This window comes from Jaculus jaculus, chromosome 12, assembly GCF_020740685.1.
Source record: "Jaculus jaculus isolate mJacJac1 chromosome 12, mJacJac1.mat.Y.cur, whole genome shotgun sequence".
Classification (NCBI taxonomy): Eukaryota; Metazoa; Chordata; class Mammalia; order Rodentia; family Dipodidae; genus Jaculus; species Jaculus jaculus.
The window spans coordinates 36233443-36255063 of record NC_059113.1 but is presented as its reverse complement, the minus strand read 5'-3'; the positions used below and the strand labels follow the sequence as shown (position 1 = coordinate 36255063).

The window sequence follows — 21621 nt, the reverse complement described above, 5'->3', positions numbered from 1 at the left end:
GTTGCTTCTGTCCACTTTATGTTGGCCAGGATATGATGTTCACCTTCTGCTCATGCCTTTGTTTCCCACTGCCATCGTGGAGCTTTCCCCCAAGCCTGTAAGTCAAAATGAATTTCTTTTGCCTACAATCTGCTCTTGGTTGGGTGATTCCTACCAGTAATGTGAACCTGACTGCAACACATGGGGTACTTAGGGTTCTCACTGTGGGGTCTCTTGTGTGCGTGATAGGATACTTGGGGCACTTGTGTGGTTTCTTATGCTTACCATAGAGTATGGAGCAGCATCTCTGATAGTGACAGTCCTCAACCCTGGTGACAACAAAAGTGGTCTCTGCAGAACACTGTGGGCTACAAAATCACCTTTTGTTAAGGAGCAAAAGCTTAAGCCTTAATTTCCTCATCTGTAAGTTACCACTAAGGAAAGAGTGGAGAGCCACTGTTTAAGGTGAAATGATGCATTTGAAGTGGTCATCTGCTTTGTTCTATAAAATATTATTTGTAAATGTAAAGTATCTACCTGGGTAACAGATTTGGCAGGTCTCAGCTGGCAGAACAGGGTGACCGCATGGAGATGCATCCCATTTTCAATTGCAAAATCCTAAGTTAAGAGTCCACAGGTGCATCTATGTTTCTAAATGCTCTATCTGAACGCCAGATGGCATTTGATCCACATTATCCATGGGGTTTATTCTAGGGTTAAAGATTGTACTAAAATTATATCTATGTTCTAGATGCTTCTTCTTTTAAAAAATATTTTATTTTTATTTATTTATTTGAGAGAGGGAAAGAGGCAAAGTGTGAGCGTGTGTGTGTGTGTGTGTGTGTGTGTGTGTGTGTATGAGAGAGAGAGAGAGAGAGAGAGAGAGAGAGAGAGAGAGGGAGAGAGAGAATAGGTGATCCAGGGCTTCCAGCCACTGAAGATGAACTCCAGATGCAGGTGTCACCTTGTGCATCTGGCTTACGTGGGTCCTGAGGAATCAGACCGAGGAGGTCCTTTAGCTTTACAAAAGCCTTAACCACTAAGCCAGCTCTAGATGCTTCTTAATGTCCAGTTATCAGGATAAAATCACTTTTTAGAGAGTGTACTCCAGGTATGGTTTCAGAAGGCAGGGGTTTAGCATGGAGATTTCATTTCTTTGGCAGCCACGTTGCACCCAGGAAAAAGTGAGGGGGTGACAGGCATGGCTTCTCAGAGACAGTGTGGCTGACAGGCTCTGCTCAAGGTCAAAGTCTGTTTCTTGGTGTACCTGACTGGACAGAAGAAATGTTGGGCCAATTCCATGGACATGGGTATAAGTTCTCCAGTGAAGGCAGAAATGGAACATCAAGTCTAGATCTTTACATATTTCATAGACATCCCTAACTTGGAACCATCTCAGGGAATCTTACAAGTATGGAGGTTTTCTTGGAAGACTCTCTACTCCTTCATTTTTAAAATAAGATAAACAAAAATATCTGCATGCAAGAGATCCTTACAACTAAACTGTTCTTTTATTATATCTTCCACACAAAAAGAGGAAGTTATTGAATTAGATACAATTAATTTCTTTTTTTGTGCAAGGCAAGCCACTTTTCCATAATGGCAGACAAAGGGACACATACAAAAGATTTAGAAGCACAAACAAAACAAATTAAAAGATTAGAAGAGTTTTAAATGAGTATCTTATTGTGGTGATTAATGTAGCATAAAATAAGCCATGACATTAACAGGCTGTGGCATTGAATAAGTAAAGGCACAGAAATGAAGATCAACTGGAAAGGGTTACCTGGCTTTGGTATTTACTTGACTCTTGTAAATGGGATATTAACAAATAAACCCAAAGACTGTGTGTGTGTGTGTGTGTGTGCGTGTGTGTGTGTGTATACACACATATCTAGAAACTTACAAGATCTTTCTTCATCTCAATCCCATGTTAGTCTTCTCAGGGAATATTTACATGTAGCATCTATGACAATGCTCCTGCATATTTTAAAACAATCTTAGTTTCTTTTGATTGATAACATGAAGAAGCAGAGCTTTATTGTATTATACTGGAATGTCTGGTCCTTTAAATTTTGGTAGATAAAAAAAACTTTGATGGAGTAGAAGACATTTCTTCTTGGGTTTAAGCCTGTAATAAAATGGTGCTGACATAGTAATTATAAATGTTTTATATATCCCATGCATATGTGCTCCTCGCTAAACCAATTTAATTCCCATTAATGCTAATCTTGTTAATAGCCACTCAGAGAGCCAAGGACTACTTTCTTAATAAACTATTGATTTATCTGAAGGATTTAAGTGGGGGATGGGCAGGAAGAGGCAGGAACAGAGGGAAAACAAACACTTCTTTGCCCACAAGTGTAGTTTTGTATTTCTGAGAATATTTTCAAAACATTAATGAGCATGAGGTGATAATTGGTATGAGTAGGAAATGGATGAAAAAATAAAGTGACAGAGTGATAGTCTCCATGAAAAATGAGGGTGTTGGGAAGGTGTTAGCTGATAATATTTTAGTATTACGTCCAAGGTTAGAAACAAGATATTGTGATGAAAAGTAGATTTCCTTTCTGCAAAAAAAGGCAATGGAAAATGGGTTCACATTTGATGTGGGTTTTTCCTTAAAAAAGAAGAAGAAAAGTCAAGTCAACCAATAGGAAATAACCCTACTCTTGAGTTCTCGCTATGCTCACCCACCTTGCTCTCAAACAAAAGCACTGGGTAATATCTCTGGAGCTCAGCTGACCACCAGTCTGTTTCCCTGAGCTCAGGATGCTTTGGCAAGTCAGGAGGCAAGATGAGCTCTTAGGAAAGGTTGTGTCTCAGCTCTAGTGACTTTATTGGATACAACTATGTAATGAGACTGGGTGCCACAGGCCAGCCTAGACCTCAGAGGCAATAGGAAGCTGTCTGTCCCTTTCCAAGTCATCTTAGATTGAACTTCTCAAGGTGTTTTATGTCTCATCCTCCCTTGGGAAATGTAACACAAAAGAAGGAAAAATTGAAGATGAGATTTTGCTAAGGATGCACCCTCTGGCCAAAGGTCGTTAAACTCCCTGAGACTCAGTTTTCCTTATCTGTAAAATGGAAATAATGACCTGTATGTGTATACTCCTTTAACACTTGGCAGTTTGGTGAAAAAATATATTTGAAAGTGCCATGAAAACTGTGTGCAAACATTTATTATTGTTACCTGGGAAATGATTTATGAAAAGTGGCACAGGAGAAAGGTGGGAAAACAGAAGGGTAAATATCAAGTTTATTACAGCTTTGTGTTTTAAAAACAGATATTTATCCCCAGAAATAAAAAAAAAATATGTTTTACAGAAACTGATGCTTATACTTTATGAATGGGTGTAGAGAACACAAAATGAAAGCAGAAGATTGGGAGTATTTGGTTTGCGAAGTCTTCCTTTTCTGGGTTTATCCAAATGTTCTGTGTTAGTTATACATTAGGATGGAATGGGAGGGAGAATAAAGAAAAAAAAGAAATACTGAAACACACCTTCTCAGCACAAATATTAAACCGCCTTTCCTCTATAGATCAGTAAAAAAATATATTATATTTTGATTTTTTTTTCTTTTTAAATTATATCTGTCATCCATCCCAGCCGAAGTCCTGGCCGGTCATCTGGTAGAACTTGCGGTTGAAGGGCCGGTAGAAATCCCGCAGCCTCCGCAGCACCTCGCGCGCGATGGCCGGGTGCGCTCGGCCCTTGGTCTTGCCCAGGCAGTGCGGCTTGCTGCTGCCCTCGGCTTTCTTGAGGCAGGGGAAGCCCTTGGTCTGGTTGAAGTAGAAGTGCTTGTCGGTGATGATGCGCTTGAGGCCCAGGAAGTCCTGCACGCGGCCCAGCTCTCCGGCCGGGTCGCTGACCAGCCGCTCGCCGCTCACGAAGAGCATCTGTCCGAGCGGGAAGTGGCGCAGCCAGGGCTCCAGGTGCTTGGCGTACAGGCCGATCTGGATGGCGCTCCAGGACGTGTCGATGAGGCCCGCGCTGCGGTTCCGGAACGTCAGGCTCTCGAAGCTGGGGATGTCGGGCCGCTTGGATAGCGTCTGCGTGTAGTCCGAGACGGCCCTGGTCACCGGGTCGCGCACCACCACGATCAGCTTGGTGTCCTTGGACATGGCCGAGATGCGCGCGGGCGCCTCGCGCGTCACGAAGTAGCTGGGCGTCTTCTCCATGGTGATCTGCCCCTCCAGGGTTCTGGGCATCAGGTCCCTGCGGGGAACAAGAAAGGCTCGTTAGAACCTGGAAGAGGACCCTAGTTCCCCCATCTGCGGCAGCCAGGGTACTAGGCCCCCTCTAGGGAAAGACAGGGCCCTCAGGGCTGACCAGGGAGAGTGGGTGACCACTTCATGATTCAGGCTCCTGGCACCGAATGCTGAATAATAACCTTGGCACAAATGGGCCTGTCAACAGATTAGAAATGCGCCTGGTCTAGAATAAGGGTTACTGCCACAGTCCACCTACAATGCTGTTAGAATACAACTTTGCTCAGTTCTTTAAGTGAATGACAAACATTGTCATAAACACAATGAAACTCTTACAGATGGTATTAAAATATCTGGATGCACAGCTTGTCCTGGTGTGGGTTTTGTCCTCCATACCAGACACTTCTCCCAGAAGTTTTTCTTACCAATGAGAGAGTCATTTTAAACATAAACTACAATGTACACTTGTCTCCATGGCTTCACTGGCCCTGATTTCAGCTTAGACCATAGTCTGAGAGGATCACATGGGATATTCCAGAAATAAGCAACCTACAAGTTTTAAACACTGGGTTATTCTGAGTAGTGGAAGGAAACCTCACGCTGCCCACTCTGTGTTGCCAAGGACCTCAGCCATTCCTTTGTTCATCACAGCCACACTGTACTCACTACCTACCCATGAGTTACTTAGGAGTACCTTGGTAATAACATTGGCTGTCCTGTTACCAGAGTCCTGGTGTTCATGTGACCCTGGTGTCATTTAATCAAAGCCTCAAAAAGCAAGAGCAGAGATGCAAAGGAGCAAGGAAGGCATAAGATGTGGGAGGACAGATGAACTCTGATGCCCCCCATAGCTGCAGGGTATATAGGAAAAAAAAAAAAAAACACCCAAAGCATGTTGTTCTGGTATCAACCTGGATTTCAAAAGTCTCAGGGGATGGGGCTCTTTGGGAATATCCCCTGTGGATACCCAGGGCATACCTTCTATATCACAGAAAACACTGGCATTCCAGTTTTCGAGGTGCTTTTGCTTGTGGTAAGAAAGCTATGTGTTCCAAATTTTTATAATGATTAGAAAAATACCTCATTATCATATTCCAAATATCTTGGTCCCTTTCTATTTTGGTTCAATTATAAGTTGTTATTATGTCATAGTGTACTTGTTTCTTCTTCCTTTGCAAAATTCCTTGCTTACTTCATTTACTTCTAATCTCTCAAGTCACATAAGCACTTTGAGCCTGGTATTTTCTCTATAAACCCAGATTTGGTCAGGTCCTGTAAGTATCAATATGTCATTGAGTCATTTTCATAACTGTCAATATTTAGCAGTTACATTAACTGGTTCTGATTTCCCTGAATTTTAGGTAATATCTATCTTTGTTGTTATTTTCAATTTAATTTTCTAATTTGTTTTATGTTGGTCATTGTGCAGTTCTATTCTGTATTTGTTACAAAAGGACACACTTCATGTTGCATGTTTGCCGCTGCTGGGATTGCACAGCCTTGTCCTGTTTGCTAACTACACACTGCGGAAAATGTCAGACATAAAAGAGAGGGTATAAGATGTATCGTTTGCACCTTCTATTTGCCTTTAAGAATTCATAAAGAATAGTCAATTTCATTCTTAAGTCCCCTCCTATACACTCCCCTACTATGCTAACCAGATAAATTTAAACCTCTCTGTTAGCTGGCAGTGTTCAGGCTCCTGTGTGCTGTCTGGCCCATGGTCCTTGGCCTTGATGGCACTCTGGTGGTGCTGATATTCCCATGGGGGCTTGTGGAACTTTGTGCCTGTTTGTTTCTGTCAAGTCATCTTATTTTATTATATTGTTTTGAAGACAGAACAACCTTACAGTTGATTTCTGTTGAGTACTTTTAAAAAATCGAAAGAGGCTAGCGAGATGGTTTAGTGGTTAAGGCACTTGCCTGAGGAGCCGAAGGACCCCTGTTGGACTTGCCAGGAAATAGCCAGAGCAACCTGTTTGGAGCCCAGGTTGCCCTGGTAAGATATAAACCAGGAGATCTGGGCAGAGATGGTTGGAATTTCCTAGTGAGAGAATTTCACAGTGGAGAGCTTGGGGTGATAAAAGCAAACATCAAGGTGGTACATGCAGCTGGAGTTCATTTGCAGTGGCTAAAGGCCCTGGCATGTCCATTCTCTGTCTATCTGACTGTCTTTCTCCTTTCTCAAAGAAATGAAAATAAAATGATAAATTAAAAAAATAAAAATGAATGTGAGGATAATAAAGGAACGCACAATCAAATTGAGGATCATTTTAAACTAGATTATGCATATTTTCTTCTTCCTCTCCAAAGAGCTCCATAAGAATTCACAACAGCCAAAGGTGGGAGCCTCACACGTGCCCATCAACAAATGAGCAGATATGCAAGATGTGACATATACACACAAAAGTTTTATTCAGTCATAAAGATGAAGAAAATTCTATGGTACAACATGATTGAACATTGAGGACATTATAGTAAGTGAAATTAGGCAGTCATACTAAATGTACACCACCTGGTCCATTTACATAAGGTATCTATAGTAGTCAAAGTCATAGACTGTTACTAAATTCGTAGGGCTTGGGGAAGGAAGAGTGGAGAGATGCTATACAATGGACAGAGTTTTAGTTTTCCAAGATTAAGAGTATGGAGACTGAGGATAAAACAGCATAATTACTCTTAGTACTGGACTGAATACACAGTGGTTACCATCACTACTGAAGACTGAGCAAGCACAATGTGATACACCATCACTACTGGAGACTGAGCATGTACATTGTGATTCACCATCACTACCAGACTCTGAGCACACACAGTGTGATTCACCACCACTACTAAATCTCAAGATAGAAAACTCTGTGTTATATTTTACCACAATTTTGTTTTTTTCAAAAGAACTCTAGAGAGATTAAAATCTTCAACAGAGTGGAATGAAATTATTTAAAGTCTTTGGTTTTGCTGATAATTAAACACTGGAACAAGGTTCTCAGGGAAGCTGTGGTTGTTGGTTTTTTCCTTGCTAGGCCAAAGGGAAGTGAAATAATATTTGACAGCTTGTGAAGCAGATCTGAAATGAGAAAATGAGGTTTGTGGCACATCTCATCCCACGGCCAGCTGGGTGACCAGGAACTGAGACTTCATGTATCTAAACTCAGTTTATTCATCTCAGCACAAAAATATCAAGCCAAATATGTGGGAAATCTGGACCATACTGTCATACAGCCCAGCCACTGCTGCAGAAACACATGGAGCACTGCTCTCAAGTATTAGATGCCCAACATTCCAATTCTACAACTCTTAAGAGAACCATCTTCAGTCCAGCCAAGTGGGGCCCAGAGAAAATCAGACAGGTCTCTATCGTGATCGTTAGCATGTCCAAGCACCCACCCATTTAATGTTCACACAGTGCAGATGCCTGGCTTGAAGACCATGAACTCTACTATCTTTGGAAGTACAGAGACTCATTATGGAGGGAGACATGAACATAGTGTGCCAGGGTGGGACCATCACAGAGAATAGGAATGTAGAGGTTTTTATCTGAGTCATGTCTGGTGTCACCCTCATTTTTAAATTGATTGATTGCTCCAGGTAACTCTCCTGGGCTGGAGTTGTTTGAGCAGCTGTCCAGTTATGGTTTAGGAAATGTGATTCCCAAGCAAGGGACCATGGTAGACATTGTTCAATCAATTATGCTTTTCTATTTCCACCAAAGGCCTAGATAGTAGTTTACGGTGGCAGTGTTTAAATGACTGAGAAAGTCTTCTGCTGCACTGCAGAGGAACATTACTGCCTCCATGGCTGGGTCTCACAAACTTGGAGGATCGGGGTCGCCCTTTGAGTAAGGTGGCCAGTTCTCCAGCAATCCTATGCACAGCCAGTCTTGTGCTCAGAGCACAGACAGGAAGAGCCTTCCTACATATTGCTGTAGTCACCTTCTTGTTGCTGGACAAACACCAGACCAGAAGCAGCTTGTGGAAGGAAATGGTCATTTCAGGTTTACAGATTCCAGCAGAAGCTTCATCATGGGAAGAAAGCTGACTCAGTTCATCACACATCCATAGCAGAGAGACCACAGCCAGCAGCAGCAGGTACGAGATGACTCTGAACACTGGAATCAAGATCCATCCTCAGTGACGTACCTACTCCAGTAGGGCTCTACTTGCTGGAGACCTATGTAGGAAGCTTCATATACCTGAGGCTGTGGGGAACAGCTACAGTCCAACGACCACACACCCACCCTGTGCTTCTAACATGTGGGAAAGGTACACAACAAATACAGCCTGTGTACTTAGATCTTCTTAGTAATATGGGCCACTGAGTTCCTGCTATCCTCAAGTGGTATGTTTGCTCCCTGCCTTAATGGTCATCTCTGGAAGGAGGTCCAAATGTATAAAGGGACAAATAAATAAATAAATAAATAAATAATCCTTCCCACTGCATTCTTAATGAATTACATTCAAATTGATTATAAGGAAAAATACATCTTAACCTCTGCACATCTTACTGGGCATAAGAATCAATTCTACACTGCTTGCATAGGAATGGAAATGACAAAGCAATGAACAGTTGGAGGGAGACCCAGGAAAATATCTCAGTGATTTTGAGGGAAGTAAGTATTTTAAAAATTTATAACACTTTAAATTGGTAGAAAAAAATGATGAATTGGATTATATTAAAAATAAAGACTTTTATTCAACAAATGATATCATCAAGTGAGTAAAAAGGCAAACCCCAGAATATGAGAAAATATGGACAATACTCATATCTGACAAGAATCACATATGTAATATACAAATAAGATAGAATATATACCTAATATAGAACTCCTACATGTCAGTAAGTTAAAGAAAAATAAACAGCATGAAAGAAAAAAATGAGCAAAAAACCTCAAATGACCACTTGATACAAAACACAGGATTGAGTGTTTGAAAAATTCATGAAGAGTGATTAGAATTCATTAGTCACCAAGGAAACACAAATTAAACCCAGTATTACTGTCTCAATATCATATTATGGTGCATTCACTTGAACAACTAGAATAAAAGTGACCGAGGGCCCCAGGGTAGGTGAGGATGTGAAGTAATGGGCACTCTGTTGATGGGGGCAAGCTGGTGCAGTGACTTCAGAAAGCGGCTTGGTCCTGACTCCAAAGCTGAGCATGCGTTCATATTTCCTCCCTGAAACTGCATGCCCAGTAAATCTTCATACCTGTTCACTCATGTTCACAGATAATCACCACAGTCCCACATTCAGGGTATCCAACTATGGAAATGTATACACACAACACAGAGCCATCCAAGCAAAGGACTTCAGCCTTGATACTCACACCTGGTTCTGTGGGTGAACCTTGCAAACAAACATCCAGTCACAATGATGCTGCACAATTCCATTCATGAAAAGTCCAAAAACCTGTAAAATTCATGTATCCCACTCTCTGTCAAGACAGTCATTACACTGAATTAGAGCCAGGGTAGGGTCATCCAAGGCTTCTGCAGAGATGGACATATGCCTGGGCAGTGCTGGTTACACAAGTGAATCTACTTGGTGGAAATTCATGGAGGTGTATCCTCAGATTTGTGTCCTTTTTTTGAATTTAAGTTATATGTGAATAAATATTTTACTGTGTTTACAAAAATGTTTAATTTCTCACAAGTGTCTCTGAAAAAAATGTGCATTTTGTACAAACAAAAGAAAGACAATATTTTCTAAGAAAAGTAAGCTTGTAAAACTACAGGTTGTAAAGCAAAAAAAAAAAAAAAAAGAGTGGAACACACTACACACTTACCTAGGGGCCAGGGGCATTGCCCATACCAATTTCCTCTCATCCCCAGCTAACAATGAGAACTAGAGCTGCCCAACCTCTGTCTCTCAGATGGCCACTCATTCTCACAGTCCTGGGAATCACAAAAATGATGTCTCAAGGGTCTGGAACAAGTAGGAATATGATCTGAAAATGACCTATGGCTGCAAACTATTTTAGCAGCAACGTGCTCATTGAATCCTTACACAGCTATGGGAGAAATGAAGTGAAGATTTCGAAGTGAAGATTTTTCTAATGAGAAACTGACCTTAGGAGAAATTAGATGACATATTCAAATTCTCAGGACATGGTAATGAGTGTCCCTCTCTATGTATGATTTATGGTTATTTCTATTTATTAAACAGGTCAGCAATCTCGAGATGGAGAGATGGTCAGTGGTTAAGGTGCTTGCCTGCAAAGTCTAATGACCCAGGTTCTATTCCCCAGTACCCACTTAAGGCCAGATGCACAAAGTGATACATGCATCTGGAGGTCATTTGCAGCAGCATTCTCTCTTTCTCTCTCTCTCTCCCTCTCCCTGCTTAGTGGTTAAGACACTTGCCAGTGAAGCCTAAGGACCCATGTTCAACTCTCCAGATCCCAAGTAAGCCAGACAAAGAAAAGTGAAGCCAACAGAAGGTTACACATGCCCACTAAGTGGCGCAAGTATCTGTGGTTTGATTGCAGTGGCTGAGGCCCTGGTGCACCAGTTCTCTCTCTGTCTCTCTCTCTCAAATTAAAAAAAAAAAATTAAAGTCAGTAATCAAAGGGCTTAGAGAAAGGATATGCAGGCTACAGCTTAGATGGGACAATTAAACAGTGGGAGAAAGTGAGACTAGAGAGTCTTAGAACACAGTGGGAAGACCTTGACTCTGAATTGAAGACAGAAGAGCAGAAGGATCATGGAGTCACGTGAAACTAGACTAAGAAGATGGCAGTGTGACTGGTGACAGGAGAGATCTGATCACAGCTCTTACTCAGGCAGGAACAAGCAGGAAAAGGAACCCAGCGGCTAATTACCTTAGAGTGTTCTTCCAACATAACCAAGTCTGAGGAGCTGCAGCCTCATACGTGCTGGTGGCAGGGAAGAAAGTCAGGGAGAATAACAGATGTGTGTAGGGGGACATGAGGATGCTGGTGTGGTGGTTTGATTCAGGTGTCCCCATAAACTTAGGTATTCTGAGTGCTAGGTTCCCAGCTGATGGAGATTTGGGAATTAACATCTCCTGGAGGGAGGGTATTTTTGGGGGCGGGCTTATGGGCGTTATAGCCAGTTTCCCCATGCCAGTGTTTGGCACACTCTCCTGTTGCTATGGTCCACCTTATGTTGGCCATGCCATCATTTTCCCCTGCCATTGTGGAGATTCCCCTCTAGCCTTCAACCTCTTTTTACCAGAAGCTGCTCTTGGTTGGGTGATTTCTATCAGAAATGTGAACCTGACTGCAATAGCTTGCTAGCTGGTTTGTTTTCAAAGGAGATTTCAAAGTTTTAAAGGTGGAAAATGAGGGTGAGCTTACAAGAAAGTCAAGTAGGTTAGAAGGGGGAAAAATGTAGTCGTTTCTCCATCACAAAATAAGTGTGTGAGATTTTCCTTCCTTCCTTTCTTTCTTTCTTTTGGTTTTATTTATTTTATTTTATTTTATTTATTTATTTATTTATTTTTTTGAGGAAGGGTTTTTCTCTAGTCCAAGCTGACCTGGAATTCACTATGTAGTCTCAGAGTGGCCTCCAACTCATGGTGATCCTCCTACCTTTGCCTTCCAAATGCTGGGATTAAAGCTGTGCACCACCATGCCCGGCCCATGATTTTCTTTTTAATAGAGTTGAACTACTTGTAAAAATTTTTTCTCCATAAGGACTCAGAGAAAGACAAAATGTTGGCCTTATTATGAAATACTGTTCTAATGGATCACATAGGCCTCATGTAGGGAACATGGCTTATAGAAAACTCAGAACTGGGAAAAGTGTATGAACTTCAGTCACTTTCTGGCATTCACAAGCTGTAAGTCCATAGGTAAGTCACTTCAGGTCTTTGGTCCCCCATTTCTTCTTAAGCCTTACAGGATTCTACCTGTGCTTTAAAACATTAGCTTGTGCAATTCAAAGCTCTGTCCAATGGGCAACATAAAGACCAGAAATCCAGACCTAAGAAACCTCACTGGATTTGATAAGGGAAGTTTGTGACAAAGGAGACCTGTATCTGTCCTCTCTTCCTCGGTGCCTGAAACATCAAAATAAAATGGCACAGCCGAGCAACGATACTCATAGGCTGGACTACATGGAAAGTAACAGACCCAAGACAGCCAGGAGGAATTCAAGCTCACAGGCCTTCAGACGAACACGATAGAGACAGAAACAAACAGACACTTAGGAAAAGGTTTGACACAAACCAACATCTGATGAGTTGTTCCTTTGGTCTCACTCCAATCACAGACAGCTAGAATTATTATCCTAATTTCCCAGAAGACAAACATGTGGAGAGGTAGCATGGCTTGTCCAAAGACGGATAGTTATGCATAGAAGGAATGGAATAAAATTCAGTCTTTAGTTTTATATAACAAGTCTTTATTAATTCATTTATTTGAGAGCAACAGATAGAGAAAGAGGCACAGAGAGAGAAAGAGGCAGAGAGAGAGAGAGAGAGAGAGAGAGAATGGGTGCACCAGGGCCTCCAGCCACTGCAAACGAACTCCAGATGTGTGCACCCCCTTGTGCATCTGGCTAACGTGGGGAATTGAGCCTCAAACCAGGGTCCTTAGGCTTCACAGGCAAGCACTTAACCGCTAAGCCATCTCTCCAGCCCATCTTTACAGTTTTAAATGGCATGTTCTTTCAACCCTCACAAACACCCAGGCAACATCAATTTGATTCTTTCCATGATGTTACTGGTAGTCTTTGACATTCTGAAAAACCATTTGGGCATTCAATGCATTTCTTCCCTATCTTGGAGTGCAAGCTGCCCTTCCCTGACTCTTGCAAATAGGAACTAGAAACAGCATGATTTTCAAACACTATCTTCTCTCTGGGAGGCGTAAGCTTCAGGAGTTCCAGATTGCAAGGCCCAGGCAATTCACCATGAAAAAATAAATAAAGCTGGCCTGTTTGCACATGACTCTTTTTCAATCTATACAATCAAACAGAATCTGCTGTCTGTTTTTGCCTCCAGCAACAGAGAGTGCCAGGGAGGACGTGATTTTTGTATGGCCAAGGTATGAAGGCAATCCCTGGGGGCGGGGGCTAACCATGTGTGCCTGTGATTGGAGAAGACCACAGTGAACTAAGGCTGTCAGCCCACTGTCCCTGGGGCCAGGCCCCATTCACATTAATATTTCTTTTCCTGCTGTTGTTATGTGAGACCCCACTCAAAACGTGACTTGTAAGGCTGTAAAGGAAACTCCCTTTGGAAAAAGTTTGAGTTGGTGTCAGGGGAAGACATGCTTGTGAACCATCTCCCATACTGAGCCAAGATGGACAGGCCATGCGAGCATCAAAACGTTGTCAAGGTATGTTAAACATGAGACTTGCAGACAAGGATTTTCTCTAGTGCTGTGCATCGCTGACTCCTTTCCCAACTCTGAATAATCAGAGGGTGGAAGAGAATAAACCTGAAGCTGAATCCCACCAGGACTTGACGCACAACATGTGCCATGGCTGATTTCAAGAAAGGCACTCGGGGTTGGCCGGGGGGGGGGGGGGGGGGGGGAGGGTGGGGGGGGGGGGGGCGGCAGGCAAGTTGTAGATGCTTGAATGGTAATTTGGGTAAATAAAACTGTGGCCAGGTAATAGCAAAGAGCCACCCTGAAACGGAAGGGATGAGAGTCATGTTGGGTCACACATGCAAAGAACTACTGTCATGTTCATGTTGATCATTGCGGTTCCCCATCTGCCCCCCGTTGTCTCAGTCATGGGTGCGCTAACAACACACCCGTATCTACAAGGCCCGTTGCTTTACTTCTGATACTGAGTCTGAATCACTGGGAAACTGGTGCAGTCATAAGATTTCCAGTATCATTTCTGTGTGTGTGTGTGTGTGTGTGTGTGTGTGTGTAGATGAGCACCCTCAATGGGTGAGCATGCAGAGGCCAGAAAAGACACATCACATCTCTTCTACTTCTCATCTTCATGCTTCCTTGGGATAGAGTCTTTCATTGAACCTCAGAGTTGCTATTTTGGGTCAAACTGGCTGATCAGTAAGCCCCAAAGATTCTCCCGTGTCTGCTCTTCACAGGATTGGAGTTATAGGTGTGCATGGCCACACTCACATGTTTACATGAGTCTTGGGAAATGTCAGGCAGCAAATCAGGCCCTCCTGGGTTCTCAGGTTGCATGCAAGCACTCTTATGTGCTGAGCCATCTCCTCAGTTCAAACTCTGAACCAGGGTGGTACCTGACAATTGGAGCCTAAGAAATCACACGGAACAGTAGAAAATTGTGTCACTATGCTATTGTACAGTGGGCTGAAGATACTCTTTGGGTAAGAGATAGTTCAATGGGTAGTACTCAGCTCCTCATTGCTGGGACAAACATCCAACCAGACACAGTTTATGGAAGGAAGGGATTAATTTCAGGCTCACAGAGTGCAGAGGAACACCGTCAATGGAAGAAGAAGCAGCTGGCTCCTTTCTGTAGATACAAGCAAAGAGAGAGCACCAACAGCCAGTACCATGAAGCACCATTCACCAGAGTACAAAGAGCTCTCTGCACACCTTTGGTCTGGAATGAAGATCTGCCCTTGTGGTGGTTTGATTCAGGTGTCCCCCATAAACTTAGGCCTTCTGAATGCTAGATTCACAGCTGATGGAGACTTGGCAATTAATGCCTCCTGCTGCAGTGTATTGTTGGAGGTGGGCTTATGGGTGTTATATCCAGTTTCCTCTTCCCAGTGTTTGGCACACTCTCCTGTTGCTATTGTCCACCTTATGTTAAACATGGGGTGATGTCCACTCTCCACTCATGGCATGGTTTTCTCCTGCCATTGTGGAGCTTCCCCTTGAGCCTGTAAGCCAAAATAAACCTTTTCTTCCCAGAAGCTGCACTTGGTTGGGTGATTTCTATCAGCAATGCGAACCGGACTGCAACAGCCCCCAAACACACTTTAGGCCTAGACTCCAGGATCTGCCCACATTGATATATCCCCAGATTGCAGGGAATCTGCCAATTAGGGACTCAAGTTACAAGCTTAATTTTATTAAAATACCTTAGTCTGTGGAGCCATACATTGAAACTATCACATTCAAACTACCACACCATGCAAGCATGAGAAGCTGAGTTTGGACCCCTAGTAAGATACAGGGCATTGTGGCACACCTGTTATCCCAATGCTAAGGATGTGGAAACAGGCAGATCCCTAGGACTTACTGGTTGGCTAGTCTAGCCAAATTACTGAACTCTGGGTTCAGTGACATCCTGCCTCAAAACAAAGCAAGGTGGGCAGCAACTGAGGAAGATACCTCTTGAGCACTTTTGGTCTCCACATGCACATGCACATGCACACACTTGCACTAGCATCTGGACCAATGCATACATGCATGTACACACTCATGTACACTATACACACATGCAATGCATGCCAGTAAAATAGTAAGGATTCTCCTGTCCATTGGTACCACTCAAAGAAACACCCCAGTTAGTGCTGCCCTTGGCAAAGATCCCCAGCGATAAATGCCAGCAGATGTTCTAGAGTGTGAGCTCAAAGAACTGTACAGGTGTGCAAACAGAAAGGGAAACACAATGACACACCTAGGCTTGCAACAAAGCGAAGAGCTGAGGAGAATGCAACCTTGGGATGTAATGTAAGTGATCAAAGGTAGTAGAAGTTTAAAGGAAAAACAAATAAACACCTTTAGTTTCAGCTAAGTTTTATTTCACTTAAAATTGTATGAAAATGCTATGCTCAGATTTGCAAAGATTCGAGAAGCTTCACACCCATGTAAACTTTGGAAAGCAAATTACATGCTCATTTTAAGTAAATCACAGAAGAGAAACCATAAAAGCTCTAGAATGAAGATGACTGGACATTAAATTTTTATTTTTATTTTATTTTATTTTTTTATTTATTTGAGAGCGACAGACACAGAAAGAAAGACAGATAGAGGGAGAGAGAGAGAATGGGCGCGCCAGGGCTTCCAGCCTCTGCAAACGAACTGCAGACACATGCACCCCCTTGTGCATCTGGCTAACGTGGGACATGGGGAACTGAGCCTCGAACTGGGGTCCTTAGGCTTCACAGGCAAGTGCTTAACGGCTAAGCCATCTCTCCAGCCCTGACTGGACTTTAAAATAAGGGGAGGCATCCAAAATCAAAACATAAAAAATATGGTAAAGGTTTGTTTTTCAAAGAGATGTAAAGGCTTCAGGTAGCACAAAGAAAACACAAGTACAGGATTCAGAACCTAGAATCTAAGTCTGAACCCTGTGCATCTTAGAAGTGTGCATGTGTGTGAGCAACTGACAGTCACAGACAGACAGACAGCAAAACTGAGAGACTGCAGGTAAGCAGCAGAGGAGAAGGCAGAAGAAAAAGAGAATGCTCAAAGGCAGGAAAAAAAAGCCACACTGTTGCCTCCCAAGGATCTGCACTAAATATCAAAACTGGAAGGAACCTTAGAGACACCCGAAATCATCAGCCCCTTTGAAGAGGTCTAGGACACACGTCACACAGGCAGAAGAGCGGGAACTGAAAGAGCACAACTTCCTGCCGAACATGGAAAGCTTGAGAAAGTAGCTTTCCCAGCTCCTGTTACCCCCAGGGCATGAAACCGAGGTTAGACTCCATGCTCCCCTTCCCATGTAACTACACTGTCCCTCAATCCTAGAAATATAATGTGCCCTCAGCTTGGCCACTCTGAAGTTTCCAGTCATCACAATGAATGTTGAGCATATGCCAACAAAAACATAAATAAATTTCATCCTCGGGGAGGAAATGGCCCATACTACTGTAGAACAGGGGGAAGAAGTTCTATTAAACATGGGCCCTCATGAAAGACAGAATTAGTTTTGTTCCCGTCTGATACTATAACCACATCATAAAGTCAACAACCTGAAGGAAGAAAGTAGAATTCTTAATGAAGGCACAGAGACCACGGGGCAGCTCACTTGGGTCAGTGGCGGCGGCTGCATCTAGCCACATCTCGGCTCATCCTGGCTCCCGACGGGAGTTTCATGAATGATGAGTCTGAGAGCTGTGCTATCGGCATTACGCTGCTGCGGGCAAGCTGTTCAGAAGAGTGATCTCTCACCAGCCTGGGATTATCAGGCGTTTGCATATGTGCGGCTGCAGATAAGGAGAAACACGATTTCCTTGCTTGGAAATCAACAATGAAGGGATTGTGGAGAAGCTAGGAGAGGTACAAAATGGACATTGGCAGGAAAAAAAATCTGAAATTTCAGGATGGTTCTTTGTTCCAGTTTAGCAATGGCAGGCTTGGGTTCATTTATTCTTTCCTTTCTTTCCTATGCCTGCTGGTATGTTTTGTTTTTAATTTTTGCGGTTTGGTGGGTCTTTACATAGCATAGGTGAAAATAAGGATGTCTGTTAGGTTTAAAATAGAAAGAGTGGCTTGAAGCTATGATTTTGGCAGTAATCTGCATCTCTAGATTGCCTGAAGAGTCTTTCTAAAAGTTGCCCTGAGCATACTAAGAGGATATCTTAATTTCTTTGCTTTTGACCAATGGAATATCACATTGATTTTGACTCACAGAGATCAAGGCATAACTTGCAGAACAACTTCAAGCCAGACTATGAAATAAAGTTCCAAAACAGTGACAGGGTGAAATGAGGCAAGTAGATAGAACCTTAGGAAAGCAGTCAGTCAGTGATTGGACTTTCGACCCAGTCTATCAGTGCAGTGGTACCAGTTGCGACTATGGAGTAAAGCCACTCCCCAAGGGGGAACAGAGAAGGGGTCCATGAGTCCCATATGCATTTGCACACATTCGTTACAGAAGCAATCACTCAAGCATTCAGCACAGTACAACAGGCCTTGAAGCATCCATCCTTGTGGGTAGCACTGTTCAGGACCCAGGGAAGTGCTGCTCCAAACCTCTTTAGCTGAGTCTTCAGAAGAAAAGTCCAGGATGCTAAGAACGTGTGTGGCTAGTGAGATTGCCACCACCAAGGATGAACAGTGCTCGTAATACGGACAGATAAAATAGTACTGGGCTGGAGAGAAACAAGTGCCTATCAGATACTTTATACCAAAGTAGGAAATAGTTTTTTTTTTTAATGTGAATTATTATTTCTTCATTTGCTGCTTTTATTCTAGGTCACGACTTTGGGGAAACACACACAGCTGTGTGTACCCATAACATGACACTTGAGGGCACAGGACACTGTCCAGGGGTACACCAGAATGCTGCTCTGAACTTGAAGACAGGTAGATCTTAGGAGGAGAGACCTAGGCAGGTAGACCTCAGGAGAGGTGAGCTGGGCAGATAGAGCTCAGGAGGAGTGACCTGGGCAGGTAGAGCTAAGGGAGGCAATAAGGCCAGTTTTTATTTATTTATTTATTTTTCTGTGAGCAGCTAGATGGGTGTCAAAACCTGGAATTAGGAACAGCTCCCAAAGTTCAAAAACTTTTGATAAGCTGGGTATGGTGATGCATACCTTTAGTCCCAGCACTCAGGAGGCAGAGGTGGTAGGATCTCCATGAGTTCAAGGCCACCTGGGACTACATAGTGAATTCCAGGTCACCATGGGCTAGAGTGAGACCCTACCTTGAAAAACCAAAACCAACCAAACAAAAATTCTTATTAAGATCTAAATTTTTAAATGTTTGTCAAGTAGAAATAACTTGTCTTTCAAAGTGTTATAGAAATCAATTATACTTAATAGTTTTATCTTTGGTTTCACATAAACAACTTGAAATATTTTAAAGACATTTATTTCTTGCTTTTTACATCCATGCATTTAATCAGAAAATATTTCAATTTACGCAACTGCAATTCATAAAAGTCCCTATCCAGATTCATAAGTAAATTTATGTACTTTTATTGTTCAATCTCATTTAATAAGACATTTAGAGTAAGCAACCAAGGTGACAGAAAGCATATTTGCTGTTTCCAGGAGCAAAGAAGAAATGGAAATGGGGAATAACTGATTAATAACTGTGGAGTTTCCCTTTGCAGTGCAGATAATTAGATATGTTTTTGTATGCAACATTTTATTGAAACAAAGCTCTACCTACTTGCTTTCCCACTATGCAGTTTCTGAAACTTAATAGCATTGCCTGACAGAAAGCATATGACCTGCAAAATAAAAGCTATTTATTATCTAAATCTCTTTAGAAAATATTTCTCAACCAACAATAGACACTATTACTATCAATTGAATAAAATTAATATAAAAATCTTGATTGGAACATAATTGGTATCTTGCTAAAATCAAGGGATAAGAAATAAATCTTACACTGTAAGTATGTCAAAGGTCATGATTGTGTATGTCTTTATTTTATTACTCATCTAAACATGGCTGGCCCATTACCAGAAATCCCGAATGAGCAATAATAATTAAACTGAGTCATCTTTGGGATTTTGCCAACTTTCAGACATGCAAAAATAATATATTTAAGCTTATTTTTATTTCATTGTTATGAATGAATATTAGTCAAAATAAGAGAAAAGGAAACATTTCATCTAGTAGCGTGTTAGTTTGATTTATAACTTTTTAAATGTTTAGATGCATGGTATTTGATCATTTGTACTCTTGTCCAGGAGCTTGAAGTTGTGAAGGGTAGGCCTGAAGAGAAAAATACCAGGGCTCCAAGTGGTCATTATGAAGAAAAATGAGGCAGGCAGACAGAGCTCTTGGTTCCAAATAAACCCAAGAGCGGTCAGATATGGAACCTTCCAGATGAAGCAGTCCACATGCAGTAGGTGGTTCTACCCCAGCAAAAGTGCCGTAGACACCTCACATCTGTGTCAGTAAACAGGACCCCCTTCTTTCAGCACAGAGAAACAAAAACTGTAGGTCCTGAGTGAGGCCATGGAGAACATGGCCTCCTTCCATTGGGCTGTTTAAAAAAAAATCATTCTAACTTAAAAAAAAAAAAACATAAGTAATAAGATCTACTACAGAAAACTTAGAAAGTTCAAAGAAGTATGAGATTCTAAAAATTCTAAAAATTATTCACCAACCACTCAGACCTAGCATTTTAAAATACATCCAATATATAGACCCCATTCTCTATGAAAGTGTTTACAAAATGAAATTATATTATCATTCTTCTCTCTGCACTTAGGAGTCAGTAGAAAGCATCACTCCTATCATTAAATATACATCTGTGTCATTTCAAATGGCTGTGCGGTATCCCATATACTAACTGCCAATAAAGCATTTAATGAGTCCCTCTTACTTGGATCCTTTGCTTGTTTCCAAGGACAAATATTCACATTCACATAGTTATTTACTTGAAATGGAAGAGTAGGCATAAATATCTTAAGGGTTTTTGAATGATAGTGCAGTTATCTTCAAGAATGTGATTATATTTTGTTCTTGCACTTTTAATATTTTAGTTTTACCTCAGCCCACTAACACTCATGTTTCTCTGTGCTCGTAATTTGTGTGGATCAGGACAACACACAAGTGTTTCTAATAAACAAGTCGTCGTTCAGTGTCTTATTCATTTAGACTAGCAAACATTTGCCCAGGTACTTAATTGGACTCTGAGTTTTTAAAACTATGTGTCCTGGTTATATACTTTTTCCTATTATTTTCTTCTGAGATGATTTTCCATAGATTTTAAAATAATTTTCATATTAATATTATTTTGTCTTTTATATAACACATACTTCCACTTATAATTTCTCATTTTTTATGCAGGTCTTTCTGACTTGTGTGTGTCTATATGTGTTATTTATTTATTTATTTATTTGACAGAGAAAGAGGGAGAGAGAGTGAGACAGAATGGGCACGCCAGGGCCTCTAGCCACTGCAAATGCACTCCAGATGTGTGTGCCCATTGCGCAACTGGCTAATGTGGGCCCTGGGAAATCGAACCTGGGTCCTTTGGCCTTGCAGGCAAATGCCTTAACTGCTAAGCCATCCCTCTAGTCTTCTAGGTGTGTTTTAAATCTATCAGTCTTTTTCCTTGTGACCTTTGTTTTTCCTTATAGATATTTTCTATGTAAAGTCTTACTTTACTGTATTTTATTTTAATTTTGTTCACTTTGGATTTCAGTTTAAATTATGGTTGAGGTTGAATTTTAAGTATTTTTAAAGCATTCAACCAGCAACTGTGTTTTAATCCAATACTTATATGCCAACATTCAACATATACTAAGTTCCTCTTTCACTCTCATTTTTATTTATTTATGTTTTTTCAAGGTAGGATCTTATTCTATCCCAGACTGACCTGGCAATCATTCCATAGTACCAAGCTGGCCTTGAACTCACAGTGAGCCTCCTATCACTGCTTCCCTAGAGAGTGCAAAGATTAAAGGCATGCACCATCACTTCTGGCTTCACTCTAATTTTTGTATTAAGTTTCTTATTCTGTTCTGTGTTTACTTTGGGACACTTACAGGACCCCTAATTATTTCACCTTAATATTCAACTTATCATACTTTTATATGTCTAAAATCTAACACAGAATTTCCCTTCTACTTTTGCAACTAATTTATTGAGTACAT

The 21621-nt window shown here is 41.7% G+C and overlaps 1 protein-coding gene across 1 annotated transcript in view; it reads right to left on the bottom strand.

The window, feature by feature from the left end:
* Positions 1 to 1471: 1471 nt before the first annotated feature.
* Positions 1472 to 21621, bottom strand: part of Hs3st3a1 (heparan sulfate-glucosamine 3-sulfotransferase 3A1) — a 105182-nt gene continuing 85032 nt past the window's right edge. Inside the window, exon 2 of the mRNA XM_045131648.1 lies at positions 1472 to 4199. Coding sequence (XP_044987583.1) covers positions 3578 to 4199 — 622 coding nt within the window. The 3' untranslated portion in view covers positions 1472 to 3577. The remainder of the gene's footprint in view (positions 4200 to 21621) is intronic.